Source organism: Bacillus rossius, chromosome 10 (assembly GCF_032445375.1).
Source record: "Bacillus rossius redtenbacheri isolate Brsri chromosome 10, Brsri_v3, whole genome shotgun sequence".
Taxonomy (NCBI): Eukaryota; Metazoa; Arthropoda; class Insecta; order Phasmatodea; family Bacillidae; genus Bacillus; species Bacillus rossius.
In genome coordinates, this window is record NC_086337.1 from 27,911,572 (window position 1) to 27,934,988 (window position 23,417).

Sequence of the window (23,417 nt, forward strand, 5' to 3'; positions counted from 1 at the left end):
TAGTGGTATTTTCTGTTTCACTTTTGTTATCACAAAAAAAAATTTCTCAATGCTGTAATTTCCTTGACTTTTCCTCAATTTTTACACCTGTAACAACAATGGGCATAGAACATTCAGTAAAGATAACTGTTATTCAAAACGATTTTCTGTATTATGTTAGTAGAAGTTTTGTGTAATTTAACTTTATTTCGTCAAAAAATTTATTAGGTTAAATAGTGTTATAATCCACTGGCTTATGTTTGAAGTTGAGCAACATTCAACAGCATCATACAGTAGAGCTTCATTATAAAGAACACGAAGGGACCAAAATTATGGCAGTTTGTTATAATGAAGTTCTTTATACCGAAATCACAATGATTGCCTGTTTTGGGGTTTTGAACATAACTCGATCTTGTTAAAAAACAAAGTAGAAAATCTAATACCAATATGAGTGGTACAAGCATCAATTACTTTAACAGCTATACTTTGGGATCAAGATACATACTACATACATACATACATACTAGTATGTATATGTACAATACAGAAATACGTAGGTAAGTTGTTTGCCAAAGCAGTAAGCCTGCCTTTGGAATCAAGACAAGCTGTTTGCAAAAATGCTGTAATAAATCAAAAATATAAAATTTAAAAGTTAGGAATTTTTTTTTTACATTTTATTGTCTTCCAAACTGGATCGCTGGGTGAGAATTGTGGATAATGTTAATTTGGAGATACCTAACTTTTTAGCCACATCAGTCTTTTTATTTTCTTTATCTACTGCTTTTAACATTTCAAGTCGTTTCCTAGAAGACATGTTCAGTAGTACGGTTTTTTAAACTATAAAAACAAATGCACCCTACACATGTAAAAATAAGTTATACATGTAGTATAGCCACGTTTCTGGGAAGCCTACAACTCACGTAGTTTCGGTTCCCTGCAAGAATTTGCGAAGATTTCCGAAGTTTTGCGTTTTGGTATTAACGCCACTTCAGCCACTAAATCAGAAGATCAAGCATGTTGTGACTAACCTAACACAACCCTTCGATTTTTATAATTTCAATTTTTGAGAGAAATCCGAAGTTGCACGAACGTGCTAGGGAACCGAAACTATGTGAGTTGTGGGCTACCGCACGTTTCTCAAACAATAAACAAGAAAACGACCAGAGATGTGTGTGTAGCAATACTTTATGATGTAGCACTTCGCATCGGTTAAACACGTCGTGCGAGCATAGAACAAAGAGTAATGTCAGCGAACACCACAATGCAGCGCTTTAGTCGCTGCACTAGTTTTGTGCATTAATTTCAACACTAGTCCATTGCAGTCATCTATGGCGCGTATCAAAATAAATAAGATGGCAGTGTGTGGGTGAATGGCGACGATTTTATCCTTTTGTCGTTTACCGTGCCGGGCAGAAAAGTGTTCGTTCAAATGAATATTTATAGAATATTTAAAAAATTTGAACGAGAAAATTCGTACTAGTGAAATTTTTTTACGTTATGTTATATGGACGTCTGACGGGACCAAAGGCATAGTTCGTAGTAATGAATTGTTCGCTCTAATGAAGTTCGTTAAAACGGTGTTTTACTGTACATATCCAATCCTGTACGACAGGATTAGATATTTTCAACATTAAAGTTTTTAAATTGTTTGTTTAAATACTCAGTTTTCTTCCTTATAGAAATAACATTATCAACTCCCAACTAGTACAGAATAACTGCACAACCCTACAATTTCACAATAATCTGAAGTATAACTGGAACCACGTTAGGAGCACTTTAACTTGGTAGTTAGTAAGTGCCAGAAAACCCAGAATGGAAGTTAAAATTTGTAATTGCTTACCTCCCAGATAAGAACACACTTATTCGGCACTTCTTGTCCTTCCCGGTTCTTGACTGTATCTTCTTCCCATTTTATTCTCGACAGCATCAACCTTAACAATTTCACGTACAAGTCAACACACTACAAATACAGTAAACAGACAGCAGAATAGTTCTAATAAAGAAAAAACTGAAAATTACTTCAAAAATACACATACAAAATATTTATCTAAAAAAAAAAAAAAATTGTAATCTTTCATTTTCAAAGCATTTAAAAAACAAATTTTTGACGTTAAATAAAATTTGTTAGCAATGATTAGATCGCTTTACTTATTCAAGTTTGTACGGTTTGAACACATTAAAGTAGATAATTTGACACATTTAATTCTGTATTCAGAAAATTTAGACCCTAGATATGTGGATATTGTCTCACGTTGTGCGTGGCACCTGCTTACAGAACATTCCAGCTAATATCAACAATTGGGATCCTTGCTAAATGATTTACCAATCTAAATCAAAACAGCAGTTGGAACATTCGTAATTAATGGTCTTGGTCTCACGCTTTTGAGTAAATATTTTTTTAGTGCAGTTATTTTAATAATTTATAAAATATTTTTAGTTACTGACATAATTTAGCAATGTGCAGTAATTTTATTTACTTAAAAATAGCAGTTTAAAACATTATCAATATTTTAAACACTAAAGTAAGTCAGTAATACAGTCATTTGAATTATGTGATTGTTCGTCACACCCTTGCTACCACTAGAAATCACCACTGCAACTTGTCTCAATTCTATTGACATAGAGTAGGCCTGTATCTTCCTTGTAAATGTATTTTATTTTACTTTCTTTACTAGGAAAACCATTACCGCCCATGAGCACTAACTGGTTATCTCTTGGTGAGAATAAGGGGAGGGGTTGTACATGCTACAGGTCCCAGACTAATCAATGAAACTGACAAGATAGTCAGCACACCAAAGCAGCACTGGAATTAATTTGTGGCTTCGACATTTAAAGAAACTGCTTACTTGCTGACATGGTTGTCAATGTATATGTATCGTGGCAGGCATAGTTGGCACGTGCTATATATTAAAAATACATTACTGTTAGAGACAAGATTTTATGGTTTTATTTCTAGTCTAATTTCTTTTTTAAAACAGAAGATTTCAGTTTTTATTTTTTATAAATTCTATTTTGTAATACTTATTCCACGAAAATAGTGTTATGGTGACATGTTGCATTTCTATAAAAAAAAAAAATTGGTTGTCTGTAAAGTCGGTTTACGGACGATAGTTTAACGTGACGTCATAACAAAACATTGATGAAATGATTGCATACTTCTATGAATAAAATTTAATAATTTTTATTGAATTATCACTATTTTGTATGGATACAAAGAAGGAGTGAAATGAAATCTACAATTTAATTGATAAATTTATTTTATTTGCACTCATTAATTCAAATATGTTTATTACTTTAACGAAGAGATTATATTAACCATAACTTTTATACATGTTTGCCATTTAACCTCTTCCAATCTGTGTTATTCTGTTAAGGATAGGACGATGATAGGAAAAGTAGGAAACGAATGAGTGTGTTTCAAGTATGATGTGAAGGAAAATGGCTTACCCAACACCAAGATGCAGTCAAAAATAATATATTTGCGCCAAGGACTCTGCAGCAATGCTAGGAGGAACAGGTTAGCAAAGAGCAATGAAAATGTTACATTGAAATGCATGAAAACAGAATTATGCCATGGACTCGGTCGCAATGCTAGGAGGTTCAGGTTAGCAAAGAGCAATATAAAATGAGTGTAACGGGACACAGCACAACGGGAAAATGTGTGTAACGGGACACTTTTTCGTGTGTGCAGTCGGCGTTCATCGATTTATTAGACGTCACGTCAAAAATAAATTTTAAGTTGACAGGAGAAATAAATAAATCAGTGGGCATTTGCAGTCTGATCATGCATCTATTATTGAATTCCCTTCAAACAAATTAAATTAATTTTTCTGAGCTGTACACTTTGGTACAAACTTTGTACGAAAATAATGCATTCCTCACCTTTTTTATACTTAACAATTCTTACAAAATTGTGTGTGTATTATTACATTTGTAAACAAATTTGTGCATGTTAATATTTGTTTGTGCTGATTTGACAGATCTATTGACAAACTGTACACTAAAGTTTTAACCTTTGAACCATGTACAGAAAACTGGAATCAGTCTACATACATATCATAACAATAGTTGCAGCTGCGGGCGTGATACCAAGTTCCACAAAACAGCTTTATCACCCACCTAGCACCAATTGTGTCTCACACAACAGTCAGTAATAAAGACAAGAAAATTAAATAACCAAGGTATTTTCCTGGAAATTTATTTTAGTAGCTCTCTTGAACTGGTGTAACGTCACCAGAGACTTCTTAAGACTTTATTTCCGAGATATAAAAGGAAATCAAATGATTGTCATTATGAACACTTGCTTGATTTTCTACTGCTAATCCTACTAATATTATACAAGCAAATGTTTGTGAGTTTGTTTGTTACTCCTTGACGCCCGAACCCCTGAACGGATTTGGATGAGATTTAGCATACACCTACCCTCACTTAGCATGTCTTCAGATTGCGCGGATTCATTTAGCACGATGTGAATTTTACTGCCCCAGTCTTGAATAGCATGTCTGTAAATTTCAGTTAGCACGAAATCTCGGTAGGCAATATAAAAAGTCGAGCACGACGCCACAATGTCTATTTCAACTTCTGTAAACAACAGATGTGCTGTGGGATACAGTTAGCCAAACAAGGGGGGAAGAGATGCAGGCGCAGGTCTGTCAACGCTATCGGCTGTTGTACAAACATCAGCTATGGAAAGTTAAATTGCGGCTATGGAGTGTAAAGGACCAAATGTTTTTATGTCCGCGCGTATGCCGCCGTGCCGTACCGTTGTCGTCTGGCCATAGACAGGGCCTTGAACTCAGTCTAGTCAGTGCCAGGGAATTCACTCAAACAAAAGCAACGTGTGCCCATTCAGCTGCCGGTAACTGTACGTGCTTGACCACTCATAATGCATCGTGTTCAAGTATTTGAGAAAAAACTAGAGGTATTACGGCGCGGAGATTTTCATGAAAACCATGCTTATGTTGGTCGCACTTTAGTTTTAAGCAAGTCAACTGTGCGCACAATCGTACGAAATAAGGACTGTTACCAAAAGTTTATATAAGTCTGATGCTGTTGGTTATACTAGCGGGTATATATTTGACGTCAGATACCGGAACAGAAATGAACAAATGATTCACATGGAAAAGGTTGTTAAATGAATGTTGCAATGAAAAAAATTAACAGTTGGCCTGACAGGATTGGTGTGAACCAGGTGGTGATAAGCGAATAAGCACATCAATTTTGGAAAAATTAAAATGTAATTATCCCGACAGTAATATCGGTTTCACTGTCAGTAAAGGATGGTTTGGAAAGGTACGCGACATGAGATGAAGGTCACGCCCGGGCGGGTAAGTCAGCCAACTAACTGATCATAACTATTTCCCGTTACGCTGTGTCGTATGTGTCATAAAAAGTGCGATGGGAGGCATATATAATTAAATGGTGTGACATATTTATAGTTGAGGTTTATTAAACACATTTATATTATGTTAAGTATATTTTCATTCACAATTTTGGAACACATTAAATAAATTAGCTTTGCTATTTATGGAAACTAATGCTTCAGAATACGCGATTTCGAATAACACAAGCATTTTTAGGAACGAATTAGTCGTGCTAAGTGAGGGATAGGTGTGCAGCTAGATCATAACCTGGATAGGCCACATATTACTATGAAATTCCATCTCTAATGGGGTGAAAAAGGGGTAAATTCATTTTTATAACAGAAGATCATAGGTCATAGATATACAAACAGTGATAGAGTGTCATTTATCTATGTCCATCAGACGGTCCTACACATAATAAGGTCTAGCAACTTCCTATCCTTCTTGGAGAGACCCGTCCGCTTAGTGGAGCTCAGAGCGGCTAGTGAACTAACAGCGCTAACAACATTTTAATTTAGAACTTTGTCAATAGATGGTGCTCTTGAATTTTAAACACATTTATCATTTGGGGTGTCCATCACATCTTAAATTTTCTTCGTTTTCCCCGTATGTGTTCATATACCATTCATCCGATTACGATGAAATTTTGGTGAGTTGTTATGCGCATGCCCACGAAGGTTTCCGAGTTAGTAAAACTATTTTATTATAGCTGGCGCACAAATAGTTTCAACAAATGTGTGTATTTCATATAGTTTAGCCGCAATTCGTGTGTTTTCAGTGCACGAGTGCACACACATTACAGAATTGAAATTAAATCAATAGAAACAGTGATAATTCACAGAAGTGAATTGAATGAAATACAAACAGCGACATTTCAGTTTGTGTGCGATATAAACAATAGGTAGCCCGAAATGTTATTTCAACAAATGTGTTTATTTCATATTGTACAGTGGAATTTCGTCTCTTTTCGTAGTATAAGACAACTGAATTGAATTAAATATAAAAGAGAGACAGAGAGAGATAGAGTGATAAAAAGTGAGCTAGAGGGGGACAGAGCACTGTATAGAGAATGAAATGGCATTAGATAAAGAGATATACAGTAGAACCCTGTTATAACGAATCTGAAGGGAGTCATTTATATGTTCACTATAGAGGGGAAACTTTCTATCTGGGAAAACATTTATATTGGCAATACATACTCAAAAGCAAAATCTTAACTACACATAGGCCTAAGCCAAGAATAGAACGAATGAAAATACTCAAAGCAACAGTTTTATGAGCAAATGCATATATTATTTTTAATGAACTACACATGTACAAACTTTCTATTACCTAATGGTTCTTGGACATCGGCGTATTATCCTTTTTTCAGGCATTTAATACTCTGTGACGTTTTCGCAGCTTGAGAAAGAAGATTGTTCAGCTTGTTTAATATTGTACTTAATGTGGATGTTGCAATTCCCAGTTCCTTTGCTATTAACACGTGCGGGACAGTGGTATTGGAGTCTATCTTTTCAATAATGTCCAGTTTATCTCGCACAGATAATGCCTTACGTTTTTTTCCCGCGTTTTTACATTTTTTTATGTACGTATTTTTTATTGAAGCACATTTGCAGCTTAATAACACGAAATTCTTTTTACTGTCAAAAGTAAATAAACGAAAAATAACGAGTCTGGCGCATCAAAGATCACTACGTATAATTTAGTATCGCAGTTGCTGAAAGTGGAACGAAATTTTCTCACTTTCTATGGAAAAATTTAGTCCACAGAGTTCTATCTAGTGGTAGTCTTATGAACCTTACTCGATCAAAATGTCCGAAACGTGAACGATAAAAATGAGACGTAAAAATATTGAATTTGCTGCTATAATGTACATACGTATTTGTGGTGATAATTTATGTTTAATTTTGATAACATATTAAATGTACACGCGTTCGCCCATCTTTAACTATGCAGGGAAAACTATTTTTTATTTTCACCTGATCACCATTTCAATGTGAACCAGAATAGACGTTTTGTGAAAAAACTTGTAATTATATGAAAAAATTTGAGATAAATGTGCATTATGTCGGCAAAATTTGATCGTGGTACACGGGAAAACGTATCAACATTGACAAAAGTTGTGCGCTATATCCAATAAATTAATACATAACCTCACATCATTTTGCCGGGACTGAGACGGAAATTCACAATAAACGGGAATTCATTATAGGCGGGTTCACTATAAACAGCTTCTACTGTATAGAGCTATACAGAGGTATAGAGATTGGTATATAGAGATAGAGAGTAGTGATGGGTCGATTCCGATTCCGGAATCGGTCGGTCCCACCGATTCCAGTATAATCGTGGGATTCAGAATACAGTAAGTCCTCGGTTTACGTCGGGGTTACGTTCCTGAAAACCGCGACGTAAATAGAAACGACGCAAAATGAGCCATGTTTCATGCCACCGGCCGGCCACGGCCCAAGGTCGGCCGGAAGCGCTGGCATGCAGACGTGACAACAGGCAATTTTATCAGCAAATTACAACCGACAGCGTGGGAAACAAGTCCAACTAGTACTTCTCAGCTTTATAGAATGGTTATTTAACCAGCTGCTTAATTACCTTTATTGATTGAAATATAAAAACACATATATAGTCGTTTGGAAGACATCTTATGAAGAAAAAATCATAAATTGCAGTGAGCTGATACTGTAGGCCTACTACAAACGCATTTAATCACGATAAAGTTAACAACGGCATGTTTAAAACTCCGGCCAACTCAATGATATCATAGCGACTGAAGTGTAGAGCTGTAGCAAACCGTATGTATTCGTTACTGAGTAACGGGTGCGGCATCTAGTAACGAGTAACGAAACGTTACACACGAATGCATTTCGTTACTCGCATTTTTCGTATGTTTTACGCATGCGCGCGCTTATTTGTTACAAAGAACGATGTTTGTTTATTAAGTAAAGTATAATTTGGAAATTCGTCGTCCAAGTTTTTTACTGTTTATTAAAGGTATTGTGTGTGTAGACAAAGTTTGAGATTGGAACAGAAACAACGTAAGAAAGTATTTTTTACAAATTATAAATATGTATGTTTTTGTTTTTTATTATCGCGTATTTTCACGTTTTTTGTTCTTATCTTAAAAGAGATATTATAATAAAGCTGCTCTAATGAGATTTTATTGTTTCTTGGTTAACAAAAGCTGTTAATTATCAAATACTTTTAATTGTTTATATTCGATTTATTATTATTTACGCGACGTCATACTGTACGCGTACGAAATACGACTCGATTCGTTGCTGTTACATAACATAGCATGTTATGTGGTATCAGAAGTAACGAGTAACGATACGAAAGTAACGAGTACTAATTGTTATAGTAACGAATACATACGGGTACACTTTTTTTAGTTACTTTTACACCTCTACTGAAGTGCCAAGGAGTTGGACGAAAAGGGGTAGGAGAAAATGCTGTGTCGTTGCGGGAAGTAGATAACACTTCTACGTGCGAGATACGTGGGTGGCCGAGCGGGCGGGCTGGTAGTATTGCATCACAGCGCGGAGAGCAGCGGAGAGCAGGAAGCGTCCCTCATGATGTATGATAAGATAAGGCGGTGAACGTGTAGCTTACGCTACATAGCATAAATTAACTACCGAAGGAAACAAAGAATTATAAACAAATTATATACGGTGTTTTGGTTAAAATAAAGATTTACGGTCATTGTAAACGATGTTATTGTGAATCGGCGACAACTTAAATTGAAACATGAGTACTCAAACATTAGCCACGTTAATCCGAAATGACGTAAATCGGTACGACGTAAATAGAGGACTTACTGTACAATGGTTTTGGAATCGACCATGACCGATTCCTGCATTTTTTTAAGTTTACAAAATACATCTCCTACGCAACGTAAGAAAATACTAAAATGAATGCAAATATAATTTTTAAACTACATAATACAATCTTTTTTACGGAACTGATTTACGAATTACGGTAATTAACGTATTTATTTACTTGCACCGCCATTTTCCCTATAGTACAAATGCAGTATCTACTTTCCCGCTTTAAAAACGAAAGCATTTTTCGGAAATTACGTTGCAGCAGCACTGCATTTAATAGTAAACCTTCAAAAATAACTAGACAAAACCATAAATGTTTAAAGAAAATTATGTAAATGGCAAGTAAAATAACGTAAACGTTAACTATTTGATCATGGCAGCTACATTTGCCATTGTAAACAACCTAATTTTTTGTTTGTGCTACCGACCATGGTAAACCATACGGCCATGAACCAAATCTTTGGTGACGTGAACGTGAAAATTAAGATGTTTCAAATCTCTGCACTTTAAACTTTAAAGAATTAAATGAAATAATTTTTGAACAAGATTTTACCCAAATTTACAGTGGATTACTGCGACCATATTAAAATAAGTTTAAAAGCAACATAACCAAATTGCTGTTAATCGGCGTTCTTGTGTTCAGCGATGCTCTTTTTACATTAGATATATTTTGGAAAGGCAGTTGGCTAATCTGAATTTCCAAACATTGCTGCTGAAACGTTCGTAAATTTTTATTACCAAACATAAACAATCTTTTGAAAGTAGTTGTGTTTAATAGAATTGTTTCCGATAAATTTTTGAAATGAATTAAATGTTAACACGCGATTTTTTGAAGAGTTTAATTATTTTGTGTAAGAAAATCTCACCATAAAATGTGGACATTTTGAGATGCTAAACATGCACAGAATGTTCTTAGTCAAGAACCGAAAATTTATTTTCTCTTTACGGTTGTGAAGAACTGCAAGACTGGATGGATTTATTCTTTTCACCAAGTGAGATAATTAAGTTCTAGATAATATATTAAAACTTAAGCATCTCTGACATTTTATTTTAGTGTGGTGCATATTTGTTTCTTGTCATTTCCATCATAATGAGATAATAATGTTTTATTTTTACATTTTCCCCTTTTTATTTTTTTTCGCCCAGGTCCCTTGAAATATGTATCAACGAGGTTATATTGTTATTTTATTTGGATCATTATTTACTTGCGCTTGAAAATAAAATTCTTAACCTAAACGTACAAACCTCTTTTTTTACAATTAATTAATTGAGTTGATAATGTAAGGTATCAAAAGTTGGTTAAGTTATAACATTATTTACAAAATACGTCATAAGACATCTTTGATTATTGGCAGTGTTTGAACACATGTTTCGTCTAACTATATGCAAGGTTAAAAGGCCAAATTGTGCTAGAAATTCAAGGTAGCATAACTTGATGGTAATGAACATACTTTTTAACATTATATAAGCTGTATATAATGTTAATTTCTGCACAGAAAATGTAACACAATTATATCAATAATATATATATATATATATTATATATAATTATGCAATTATATTTTTAAATCATAAACAACCTTTTTTTTCTAAGTATATTACTCTGTTGAACATTGTCAGCTAAAAATTAAGGAATCGGAATCGTATTCGAAGAAACGATCCTTTAATTTAAGAATCGAAAATGGAATCGGAATCGGTATATTTTAGGAATCGGCCCAACACTAATAGAGAGCTAAAGAGATATATTCATACTGTATTGGCCTGAATATAAGGCGACCTGCAGTTTCAGGAGGCCAAACAAATGTAAAAATAATTTTGGTAGAAATTAATGTGAAAATTCATTAGACATACATTGTGTGTTGATAAATCCTTTTTGCATTGTATTGAGTTATAAGAAAACAGGTAGTTGAGTATCGTTGTGTCAAGTTAACTGGACCTTTCAAGTCGAGCCTAACTTCAGCTGCTCGCTCGACTCGGCTTGACCCTCCCTAGTATAACGTCAACAGCGTTACGAGGTTTACCTCTTGTACTTCTTCTGCTGCTTGGCGCCGCCTTCAACCACCACCACGTTGCAGTCCTTGAACAGCACCACACAGCCAGTCATGAACAGCTGCTTGGCATTTGTCTCCACCTTGTATTTCTTGGCTGCGTTCGACAGATCCGAGATCCTGAAGGAGAAGCATGCACGTTATGTTCCCAATGGGCCTCTCTGGTAAAAATATACAAATACAGTAGAATACCGGTACAACGTACCTCATTATAAAGTATATTTCACTTTAACGTATTTTTTTTAAGTCCCCGCCAAAAATCGTATCTTCACCATGCAAAATGGTTTCAGTTTAAAGTATCATATTTTCACTATAACGTATAAATTCTACTATTAGCGTGGCATTACTACACCAAAATTTACTTAAACTGGTAAATAAATTTCCAGCTAAATGATTAATGTTGTAGAACAAACATACACAAATACCACCACAACGTATTATCTAACCTCTAAACCCTGAAAACAAAGTTACAAACAGTTGCGCGCACTACCATAGATTATACCATACGTAGTATGCGACGTGAGCAACACAACACCATTCGATACATCGAAACATGGAATTTTGAGAGTAGTATTAATTATTTAGACAATAGTGTTATGCTACGCTAATATACTGTTTGACGTCTGTGCCGGGATATTTTATTGTTATTGTTGAGTTTATTTTCAGGTTACGTTATTTAGACACCGCATTGTATTTGTGCTGCAAAATGAGATAAATGCAGATAAAAAGAAACGAAAGCAATTCACGCTTAAGGAAAAAGTGGAAATACTCAGAGAACTAGACAAAGGAAAAAAGCAAGTCGCAGTTGCGAAGACATAATATGAGATAGAACATTTAGTTCAACAGAGCATCATTCAAGCTCAAAAACAAACTGAAATAACACATTTTTTAAAAGTAACTAAACTTAAATTATACATACACACCAATGTTTAAACTGAAGTCAGATGTTGGCTAAAAAATAATGTATCTTACAATATCGCTATTTTTGTATTTTTTAATTTTTTTTTTTTTCTCTTTGTAAAGATGATATGTATGTATGTTTCAGTACTAAGTACTTTCAGTACTAAGTACAAAAACTTGAGGTCCCTGTAAGTACTTAGTACTGAGATTCCACTGTAGAATGTATTGTATGTAATGTAATAATAATAGTAACAATGTAATGATAATAATGTAATGTTGAATGAAATGAAGGGAAAAAAAAATTACCCTTGAGTGCTATTGTGTCCCCTCCACAAGGAATTTTTGGAGAAGACATGTCCCCCCCCCCCCATCCCCCCGCCAGAGAGGCCCATGATTGTACCCTCTTTGCCGGCTTCAGCTTCAAAACTATCGCAAAATAATTTACAGAATACAATTAACAAGTGTTTATGCTAAATGAATGTGACCAAATTATTTTTACTAATTATCTCCAAACTTCAGAATGGCAGTTCAAAGAATTGTATTATTTTTGGTGGCTCAAATTTTGCTGTTACAGCTATACGTACTAATTCATTCAAATGAATAATCATTCAAATTGGTACACATAACCTGTAGCATTGATAGATACTATTTGGAAATGGTGTATTTTAGGTAGTGTTGGGTTAGTTCCAAAAATATACAGATTCCAATTCCAGCTTCATATCTCATATTTGGGATTGGTTTATATACTCTTTGCAATCATTCTTTAATGTTGTCAAACTATTCATGTTTGTTATTTACAAATGTAATTAGAAATAAATAGAGATATTTCTTGTTTACTTACAACTCCTGCAATTAATTAACATTTGGAAGGGTAAACATTTGTAAAACAGCGACATAATTATGGAATTGTGTGGTAATAATAATTGTAATAAAATAAAGTTTTAATAACACTTACAACAAATTTTGGCTGTAATTATTTTTAAAAAATCAGTGCTACCTTTTAACTGAACAAAACTCATATTAAATTAAACAAATATTCTGGTAAATTGGCTAAATACGCTGATCAATCTGTGAAAACACTAGTTAATTGTAATACAGTAAGTCCTCTATTTACGTCGTACCGATTTACGTCATTTCGGATTAACGTCGCTAATGTTTGAGTACTCATGTTTCAATTTAAGTTGTCGCCGATTCACAATAACGTCGTTTACAATGACCGTTGTCGCGTGGCTCTTCTCTGGCTCCTCCAGAATGGCCTTAAGCGTCAATCTTTTAGTTTGCTGCCTGGGTGAGAAGGGATCGGCCTGACTGGCGCGAGTAACTTCTGGCTGGAGGTTCCTAAGAGGGTTAGGTAGGATTCTCCCCCACCTTGGGATGCCCTGAAAGTGGCTCCCAGTGTCCCTCGTCGAATGCCTACTTACGGGCTGCGGCTGGTTTGGCTCTGCGGTCTCCCAGTAGTAGGGCTGACCTGCTTGCTGGCTGGTTGGCTGGCTGGCTGGCAGGCGGGCGGTTGGTTGGCTGGCAGGCAGGCGGTTGGCTGGCTGGCTGGCTGGCTTGCAGGCGGCGGGATAGGTCCCCGTGGAGCTCCCTCACCCCGAAAGGACACTCTCAGATATGCGGTACGAGATTTATTACGAGTACTCGCGGTTTGTACCGACAGCCTCCCGATACACACTAATTCGCGGACTCGGTTGTCGGTCTTCTGCTCTTGGCTGGCAGGCTCGGCTGCCAGCAAAGGCGCGGTGAGCGGTTGAAGGCGCGGTGAACGAGCCTCGGCTGCCAGTGGTGCCTCGAGGGCACCGACTGACTTCCTGGCCCAAGGGCCGGCCTTATATACCCCTCCTGAGGGCCAGGGCGTGACGTAGGAAGGGCCAAGGGTTCCAAGAATCACGGGCGCTTCCAGGAATTCCAGCCGGCCTACGTGACTTGGACGGACCTCGGCTTGGTGGGTGAGGGGAATGCGGGTGGAGGCGGCTGGGCAGACGGCGCGCGCACCCGCTCGGCCTGGCGAGAGAGGGGTAGGCGAGGGGTGGCGGCCAGTAGGTGGTGCTGGGTGAGGAGGGGGAAGCTGCGCGCGCACTCGGCTGGCCTGGCGAGAGAGGGGTAGGCGAGGGGTGGCGGCCGGTAGGAGTGTGCGCGCGCACCCAGCTGGTTGGCATGGCAACCAAGGACGCGGCGCGGTCGCCCTGGCAACGGGCGACGCGGTGGTGGCCGGACGGTGACAGCTGTCGCGGCCGTCAGTGGCGGCGGCGCGCACACGTGTTTAGGAAGGAAGGGGCTGACGGCTTCGTGATTATAGACGTGCGCGGCACGTCGCACGTCACCGTAAATCTTTATTTTAACCAAAACACCGTATATAATTCGTTTATAATTTTTTGTTTCCTTCGGTAGTTAATTTATGCTATGTAGCGTAGGCTACACGTTCACCGCCTTATCTTATCATACATCATGAGGGACGCTTCCTGCTCTCCGCGCGGTGATGCAATACTACCAGCCCGCCCGCTCGGCCACCCACGTATCTCGCACGTAGAAGTGTTATCTACTTCCCGCAACGACACAGCATTTTCTCCTACCCCTTTTCGTCAAACTCCTTGGCACTTCAGTAGAGGTGTAAAAGTAACTAAAAAAAAGTGTACCCGTATGTATTCGTTACTATAACAATTAGTACTCGTTACTTTCGTATCGTTACTTGTTACTTCTGATACCGCATAACATGCTATGTTATGTAACAGCAACGAATCGAGTCGTATTTCGTACGCGTACAGTATGACGTCGCGTAAGTAATAATAATAATAAATCGAATATAAACAATTAAAAGTATTTGATAATTAACAGCTTTTGTTAACCAAGAAACAATAAAATCTCATTAGAGCAGCTTTATTATAATATCTCTTTTAAGATAAGAACAAAAAACGTGAAAATACGCGATAATAAAAAACAAAAACATACATATTTATAATTTGTAAAAAATACTTTCTTACGTTGTTTCTGTTCCAATCTCAAACTTTGTCTACACACACAATACCTTTAATAAACAGTAAAAAACTTGGACGACGAATTTCCAAATTATACTTTTCTTAATAAACAAACATCGTTCTTTGTAACGAATAAGCGCGCGCATGCGTAAAACATACGAAAAATGCGAGTAACGAAATACATTCGTGTGTAACGTTTCGTTACTCGTTACTAGATGCCGCACCCGATACTCAGTAACGAATACATACGGTTTGCTACAGCTCTACACTTCAGTCGCTATGATATCATTGAGTTGGCCGGAGTTTTAAACGTGCCGTTGTTAACTTTATCGTGATTAAATGCGTTTGTAGTAGGCCTACAGTATCAGCTCACTGCAATTTATGATTTTTTCTTCATAAGATGTCTTCCAAACGACTATATATGTGTTTTTATATTTCAATCAATAAAGGTAATAAAGCAGCTGGTTAAATAACCATTCTATAAAGTTGAGAAGTACTAGTTGGACTTGTTTCCCACGCTGTGGGTTGTAATTTTCTGATAAAATTGCCCGTTGTCACGTCTGTATGCCAGCGCTTCCGGCCGACCTTGGGCCGTGGTCGGCCGGTGGCATGAAACATGGCTCATTTTGCGTCGTTTCTATTTACGTCGCGGTTTTCAGGAACGTAACCCCGACGTAAACCGAGGACTTACTGTACACAAATATTAAATTCTTATTAATCAAACTAGCCTGATCAGTCAGAAATTGCAGATTAGTGGAGTATAGGCAGATTAGTGGTGTATTAGCAAGTTACTGGGGTATGGGCTGGTTAGTGGGTATTGGCCGTTTAGTGGAGTATCGACAAATTAGTCAAACAAAAATTCCTATTTAAAGACTTAATAAATAGAGTTAGATGCCCCAATTAAAAACCAAAAATTTAAATACAAATAAAAAAATTGTGTTATAGGGGAACAATAAATCAGCTTCTATCCCAAAATGATTGAACTCTGCATCCTTTGATACTAATAAAATCAGTAGAATCAGTCAATTCCAGGCTCAACCCAACACTAATTTTTAGCTGAGGATATTTATTTCAGTTTTAGGAAAAGAGGTAGGAACAGAAAGATACCACCTTGGTTTCAACAGTTTTTATGCCTTTACAATTATCCAGCTTAATTTTCAAAAATTGGCTTTGTTAAAGTGAGTGTACGTATATATATAAAATTTAGTAAATGGCTGTAGGAAATAGTAACTCCAGCTGCTGAAAATGGTATTAAAATACAACACTACATGAATTGTGGAACAAATTATTTTGGCTAACAGAAGTGTTGTAAAGTCAAAACAATCCAGAAAAAAACATCTGTACGTATAATAAATCTGTAAAATATATGCAGTTGTGTATAAACTAAAAAATTTTTTTCAAAAAAATTATACATTTAATGATGAGAAGTAAAACAGACACAAAAAAATATCAAAATTTTTCCTCTTTTGATCTATTAGTTTGTTAAATCACGTGCAAAATTTTTTTTTGTGGATTTTGTTGAAATTTGGAACTAAGGTGCTAACTGGACTTGTGTGCATACACTGAGACTTTGAGACAGTTAAGACACAAGTTATAGCTATTTTCACTCTCCTAAAAACAAGTTCAAAAACGAAATCCAGAAATAGAAATACTCATTCACCCTGAGGACATTCTTAAATGCTTCCCGTAAACAGACACCAGTCTGATATCTTGAGTACAGTAAGTCCTCTATTTACGTTGTACCGATTTACGACGTTTCGGATTAACGTCGCTAAAGTTTGAGTACTCATGTTTCAATTTAAGTTGTCGCCGATTCACAATAACGTCATTTACAATGACCGTAAATCTTTATTTTAACCAAAACACCGTATATAATTCGTTTATAATTCTTTGTTTCCTTCGGTAGTTAATTTATGCTACATAGCGTAAGCTACACGTTCACCGCCTTATCTTATCATACATAATGAGGGACGCTTCCTGCTCTCCGCTGCTCTCCGCTGCTCTCCGCGAGGTGATGCAATACTACCAGCCCGCCCGCTCGGCCACCCACGTATCTCGCACGTATCCCGCAACGACACAGCATTTTCTCCTACCCCTTTTCGTCCAACTCCTTGGCACTTCAGTAGAGGTGTAAAAGTAACTAAAAAAAGTGTACCCGTATGTATTCGTTACTATAACAATTAGTACTCGTTACTTTCGTATCGTTACTCGTTACTTCTGATACCGCATAACATGCTATGTTATGTAACAGCAACAAATCGAGTTGTATTTCGTACGCGTACAGTATGACGTCGCGTAAATAATAATAAATGGAATATAAACAATTAAAAGTGATAATTAACAGCTTTTGTTAACCAAGAAACAATAAAATCTCATTAGAGCAGCTTTATTATAATATCTCTTTTAAGATAAGAACAAAAAACGTGAAAATACGCGATAGTAAAAAACAAAAACATACATATTTATAATTTGTAAAAAATACTTTCTTACGTTGTTTCTGTTCCAATCTCAAACTTTGTCTACAAACACAATACCTTTAATAAACAGTAAAAAACTTGGACGACGAATTTCCAAATTATACTTTTCTTAATAAACAAACATCGTTCTTTGTAACGAATAAGTGCGCGCATGCGTAAAACATACGAAAAATGCGAGTAACGAAATGCATTCGTGTGTAACGTTTCGTTACTCGTTACTAGATGCCGCACCCGATACTCAGTAACGAATACATACGGTTTGCTACAGCTCTACACTTCAGTCGCTATGATATCATTGAGTTGGCCGGAGTTTTAAACGTGCCGTTGTTAACTTTATCGTGATTAAATGCGTTTGTAGTAGGCCTACAGTATCAGCTCACTGCAATTTATGATTTTTTCTTCATAAGATGTCTTCCAAACGACTATATATGTGTTTTTATATTTCAATCAATAAAGGTAATAAAGCAGCTGGTTAAATAACCATTCTATAAAGCTGAGAAGTACTAGTTGGACTTGTTTCCCACGCTGTGGGTTGTAATTTTCTGATAAAATTGCCCGTTGTCACGTCTGTATGCCAGCGCTTCCGGCCGACCTTGGGCCGTGGTCGGCCGGTGGCATGAAACATGGCTCATTTTGCGTCGTTTCTATTTACGTCGCGGTTTTCAGGAACGTAACCCCGACGTAAACCGAGGACTTACTGTACACAAATATTAAATTCTTATTAATCAAACTAGCCTGATCAGTCAGAAATTGCAGATTAGTGGAGTATAGGCAGATTAGTGGTGTATTAGCAAGTTACTGGGGTATGGGCTGGTTAGTGGGTATTGGCCGTTTAGTGGAGTATCGACAAATTAGTCAAACAAAAATTCCTATTTAAAGACTTAATAAATAGAGTTAGATGCCCCAATTAAAAACCAAAAATTTAAATACAAATAAAAAAATTGTGTTATAGGGGAACAATAAATCAGCTTCTATCCCAAAATGATTGAACTCTGCATCCTTTGATACTAATAAAATCAGTAGAATCAGTCAATTCCAGGCTCAACCCAACACTAATTTTTAGCTGAGGATATTTATTTCAGTTTTAGGAAAAGAGGTAGGAACAGAAAGATACCACCTTGGTTTCAACAGTTTTTATGCCTTTACAATTATCCAGCTTAATTTTCAAAAATTGGCTTTGTTAAAGTGAGTGTACGTATATATATAAAATTTAGTAAATGGCTGTAGGAAATAGTAACTCCAGCTGCTGAAAATGGTATTAAAATACAACACTACATGAATTGTGGAACAAATTATTTTGGCTAACAGAAGTGTTGTAAAGTCAAAACAATCCAGAAAAAAACATCTGTACGTATAATAAATCTGTAAAATATATGCAGTTGTGTATAAACTAAAAAATTTTTTTCAAAAAAATTATACATTTAATGATGAGAAGTAAAACAGACACAAAAAAATATCAAAATTTTTCCTCTTTTGATCTATTAGATTGTTAAATCACGTGCAAAATTTTTTTTTGTGGATTTTGTTGAAATTTGGAACTAAGGTGCTAACTGGACTTGTGTGCATACACTGAGACTTTGAGACAGTTAAGACACAAGTTATAGCTATTTTCACTCTCCTAAAAACAAGTTCAAAAACGAAATCCAGAAATAGAAATACTCATTCACCCTGAGGACATTCTTAAATGCTTCCCGTAAACAGACACCAGTCTGATATCTTGAGTACAGTAAGTCCTCTATTTACGTTGTACCGATTTACGACGTTTCGGATTAACGTCGCTAAAGTTTGAGTACTCATGTTTCAATTTAAGTTGTCGCCGATTCACAATAACGTCATTTACAATGACCGTAAATCTTTATTTTAACCAAAACACCGTATATAATTCGTTTATAATTCTTTGTTTCCTTCGGTAGTTAATTTATGCTACATAGCGTAAGCTACACGTTCACCGCCTTATCTTATCATACATAATGAGGGACGCTTCCTGCTCTCCGCTGCTCTCCGCTGCTCTCCGCGAGGTGATGCAATACTACCAGCCCGCCCGCTCGGCCACCCACGTATCTCGCATGTATCCCGCAACGACACAGCATTTTCTCCTACCCCTTTTCGTCCAACTCCTTGGCACTTCAGTAGAGGTGTAAAAGTAACTAAAAAAAGTGTACCCGTATGTATTCGTTACTATAACAATTAGTACTCGTTACTTTCGTATCGTTACTCGTTACTTCTGATACCGCATAACATGCTATGTTATGTAACAGCAACAAATCGAGTTGTATTTCGTACGCGTACAGTATGACGTCGCGTAAATAATAATAAATGGAATATAAACAATTAAAAGTGATAATTAACAGCTTTTGTTAACCAAGAAACAATAAAATCTCATTAGAGCAGCTTTATTATAATATCTCTTTTAAGATAAGAACAAAAAACGTGAAAATACGCGATAGTAAAAAACAAAAACATACATATTTATAATTTGTAAAAAATACTTTCTTACGTTGTTTCTGTTCCAATCTCAAACTTTGTCTACAAACACAATACCTTTAATAAACAGTAAAAAACTTGGACGACGAATTTCCAAATTATACTTTTCTTAATAAACAAACATCGTTCTTTGTAACGAATAAGTGCGCGCATGCGTAAAACATACGAAAAATGCGAGTAACGAAATGCATTCGTGTGTAACGTTTCGTTACTCGTTACTAGATGCCGCACCCGATACTCAGTAACGAATACATACGGTTTGCTACAGCTCTACACTTCAGTCGCTATGATATCATTGAGTTGGCCGGAGTTTTAAACGTGCCGTTGTTAACTTTATCGTGATTAAATGCGTTTGTAGTAGGCCTACAGTATCAGCTCACTGCAATTTATGATTTTTTCTTCATAAGATGTCTTCCAAACGACTATATATGTGTTTTTATATTTCAATCAATAAAGGTAATAAAGCAGCTGGTTAAATAACCATTCTATAAAGCTGAGAAGTACTAGTTGGACTTGTTTCCCACGCTGTCGGTTGTCATTTGCTGATAAAATTGCCCGTTGTCACGTCTGTATGCCAGCGCTTCCGGCCGACCTTGGGCCGTGGTCGGCCAGTGGCATGAAACATGGCTCATTTTGCGTCGTTTCTATTTACGTCGCTGTTTTCAGGAACGTAACCCCGACGTAAACCGAGGACTTACTGTAGTTTTAAAATTGGGTGGTTTTTTCTAAGGCCTTGCACATTGTATGTGTGCCCTGGTAGATGGGACCCTTACAAAGTAGGCCAGTGTGAATATTCTAAGTTTTGTAAATGAATACGAGTAATAAATTATTCATATTCGATTCAACCTAGAATATTCGTTTTCTTACGAATACTTGACATAGCATACCTCGTGAGTTTGTCATATACCAACGTTTACTGATGAGATGTAGTCATTTGTGCAATAAAAATACCCTTTTTCAATGTTTATTGCGACTTCAAAATCAAACACATAAATAATAACTAATAAGTCATGTTTTAAACATGCAACAAGCATGAAGTTTTTTTGTTTGCTACTGTCTCGCCAAACAGAACGGAACAAATCACGTAAACAACTAAGAACACAAAATATTTGTCATTTCACTTGACAAAAGAATAAATAAATGTCTACAATCATGGACTACAACACCACAAAACACAAACACTCCGTTGAGATAGGCACTAAAAGAAGTAATCATCATAGTTTCGCTGTGTAAATTTGACAGTCACGATTGAACTACCACCACAATGTCTTAAGATTCCAGATGGAATCAGCAAAACTTGTGTTTGTAATATTGCTGAACTAATATACAATTTACTTGGCCGCCGTTAACAACAAAAACATTCGCGAATAACTAGGGTTTAAATGTGTAAAATATGTAACTCTAACCAACCTTTCACTTACGTATTTTTTATGTCTAATTTTCCAGAGTTTGTTAATCGATGCCGCAAAAAAAAAATTTTTTTTGGATTCTAATTCTCATTCCTTACTGTTCAAATTCGATACACTCGTATTCGAATCAAACTGTCGCACGGACCCATCGAAAAGGGCAACGCACCTGTAGACGGTGACGTAGACCCCCAGCGTGGTGTCCTCCGCGATCTTGCGCACCTTCTTGTCGCGCTTCTGCTCGGCCGTGAGCCGGCGGGCCGCGTTGGCCTCCTCGTGGGCCTTCTGCCTCTTCACCATCTGCTCCCTGACGTGGGCCTCCACCTTGGTGGGGTCCTGGACTGCCTCCGTGCCCAGCACCCTCATCAGGTTCGATATCCTGAGCTGCGGACCCAGCGGGACAAGCTCACAGCTCCGATTCCCTTCCCACGTCCCTACATCGTGACTGTGTACCGAGAGCTGCGGAACCCTCCGATTCCCTCCCTACATCCCTACAGCGTGACTGTGTACCAAAATAATAACGCTCGTCATAAGAAAAACTCATGATACAGATTCACAAGGCTTTATCTAAAATTTTGAAACCTTCTTTCAAATGTAAATACGCCATTGCTGGTTTTTCAACTGTATGTCACCGAGAAACCACAAGAATTAAGAACGTTTTACGAAGCCTGAACTGAGTTCATCTGAGCAATAGTGTTGTCCGAAATACCTGTTCTTCTGTGCCGTCATCGTCATATTGTCCAATGTTGTGGTTTGTCTGTATGTATTTTCTGTTTTTGTTGCAACTGTCTCGTCGTCATCTGCCTACCGTTAAGTCTGTGCTCTGATGATTGTTTTTTTTTAATAATTCATTCTACGGAATTCTCTAAGCTGAATGTCTGTGTGTTTTAACTTTTGACATCAACTGTTTTTTTGGCTTACTTTCTGTATGCTCATGTATTCATCTACCTTATTCAATTGTGGTTTCTCTGTGACGTACAATGAAAACCAGAAATGAAGTATGTCCACGAAAAGGTTTTGAGATTTTGATATCATAAAAATCTCTATTTTATTAAAGCATTTAACTTTGATGTTTGCGTTTTTCATTTGAGAATTACAAAACAAAATTTTTATCACTAAGATTAATCAGTGCAGCTAAATTTTGACACAGATTTTTCTACTACCAATGAAATTGAAAAATACCAGTTTAAATTTTAAATCTGTAATTTTCAAATGAAATAAAAAAATTAAAAAGAACATGATGACTTTGAATATAATGCCATGTACCATACAGAATAACGCCAAATGGATTTTTTTTGTACAACAGACTAAAACTTTAATTTTAAATGTATCTGTGAACATGTAAGCAAATATTCATAGCAATTAATTGAAGTCATGCTTAAGGAAAGGAATGAATACATAAAAACCACAAACTGTTGGGGGGGGGGGGGGGGGGGGGTCGAGAAAAAGGAAAGTTGCCAAAAATGGTGATAGAAGTGACTCCTAAAATAAAACACAGTCTTGAAAGTAAATAAGAGGAGAAAAATTAGTAGTTATCACAAAAAGAATAATTGTAAGTTCAAAACAGTGAAAGCTGCTCAGTTAAATCACCAATATTTTAAAATGAAATTGCAATGCAACAAATTCACAGCAAATCAGCGAACTCCAGTACTCGTGAAGAGTAACGCACTCGTAGGGAACGTACCTTCGGTTCTGGCGGTGGCTCCAGTCCCAACCGTATTTTCTCCTGCTCCTCCTTCCAAGCCTCGCGGCGATTCTGCCTTCTCAGCTTCTTCCTTTCCTTCTTAGTCAGGAACACGGGCATGTACGCCGGCTTCATTGGCTCCGCTGAAGCATTTTCAAGCACATGGTTTTTTTTTTTTGGTTTTTTTTTTAGTTTTATCTTGGCTTTAAGTAAAGATGACTGCAATGGTGTTAAACAGGTACATACACAAAATATACCAGGACTATTG

General features: G+C 36.6%; 1 protein-coding gene across 2 annotated transcripts in view; it reads right to left on the bottom strand.

The window, feature by feature from the left end:
- LOC134535893 (U4/U6 small nuclear ribonucleoprotein Prp3) overlaps positions 1-23,417 on the bottom strand; it is a 43,939-nt gene that overhangs the window by 4,399 nt on the left and 16,123 nt on the right. For both annotated transcript variants that reach the window (XM_063375242.1, XM_063375243.1), the window contains 4 exons: positions 23,150-23,292; positions 21,635-21,849; positions 11,197-11,343; positions 1,820-1,910 (listed from right to left, as the gene is read on the bottom strand). In XM_063375242.1, the coding sequence (XP_063231312.1) occupies positions 1,820-1,910; positions 11,197-11,343; positions 21,635-21,849; positions 23,150-23,292 (596 nt within the window). The remainder of the gene's footprint in view (positions 1-1,819; positions 1,911-11,196; positions 11,344-21,634; positions 21,850-23,149; positions 23,293-23,417) is intronic.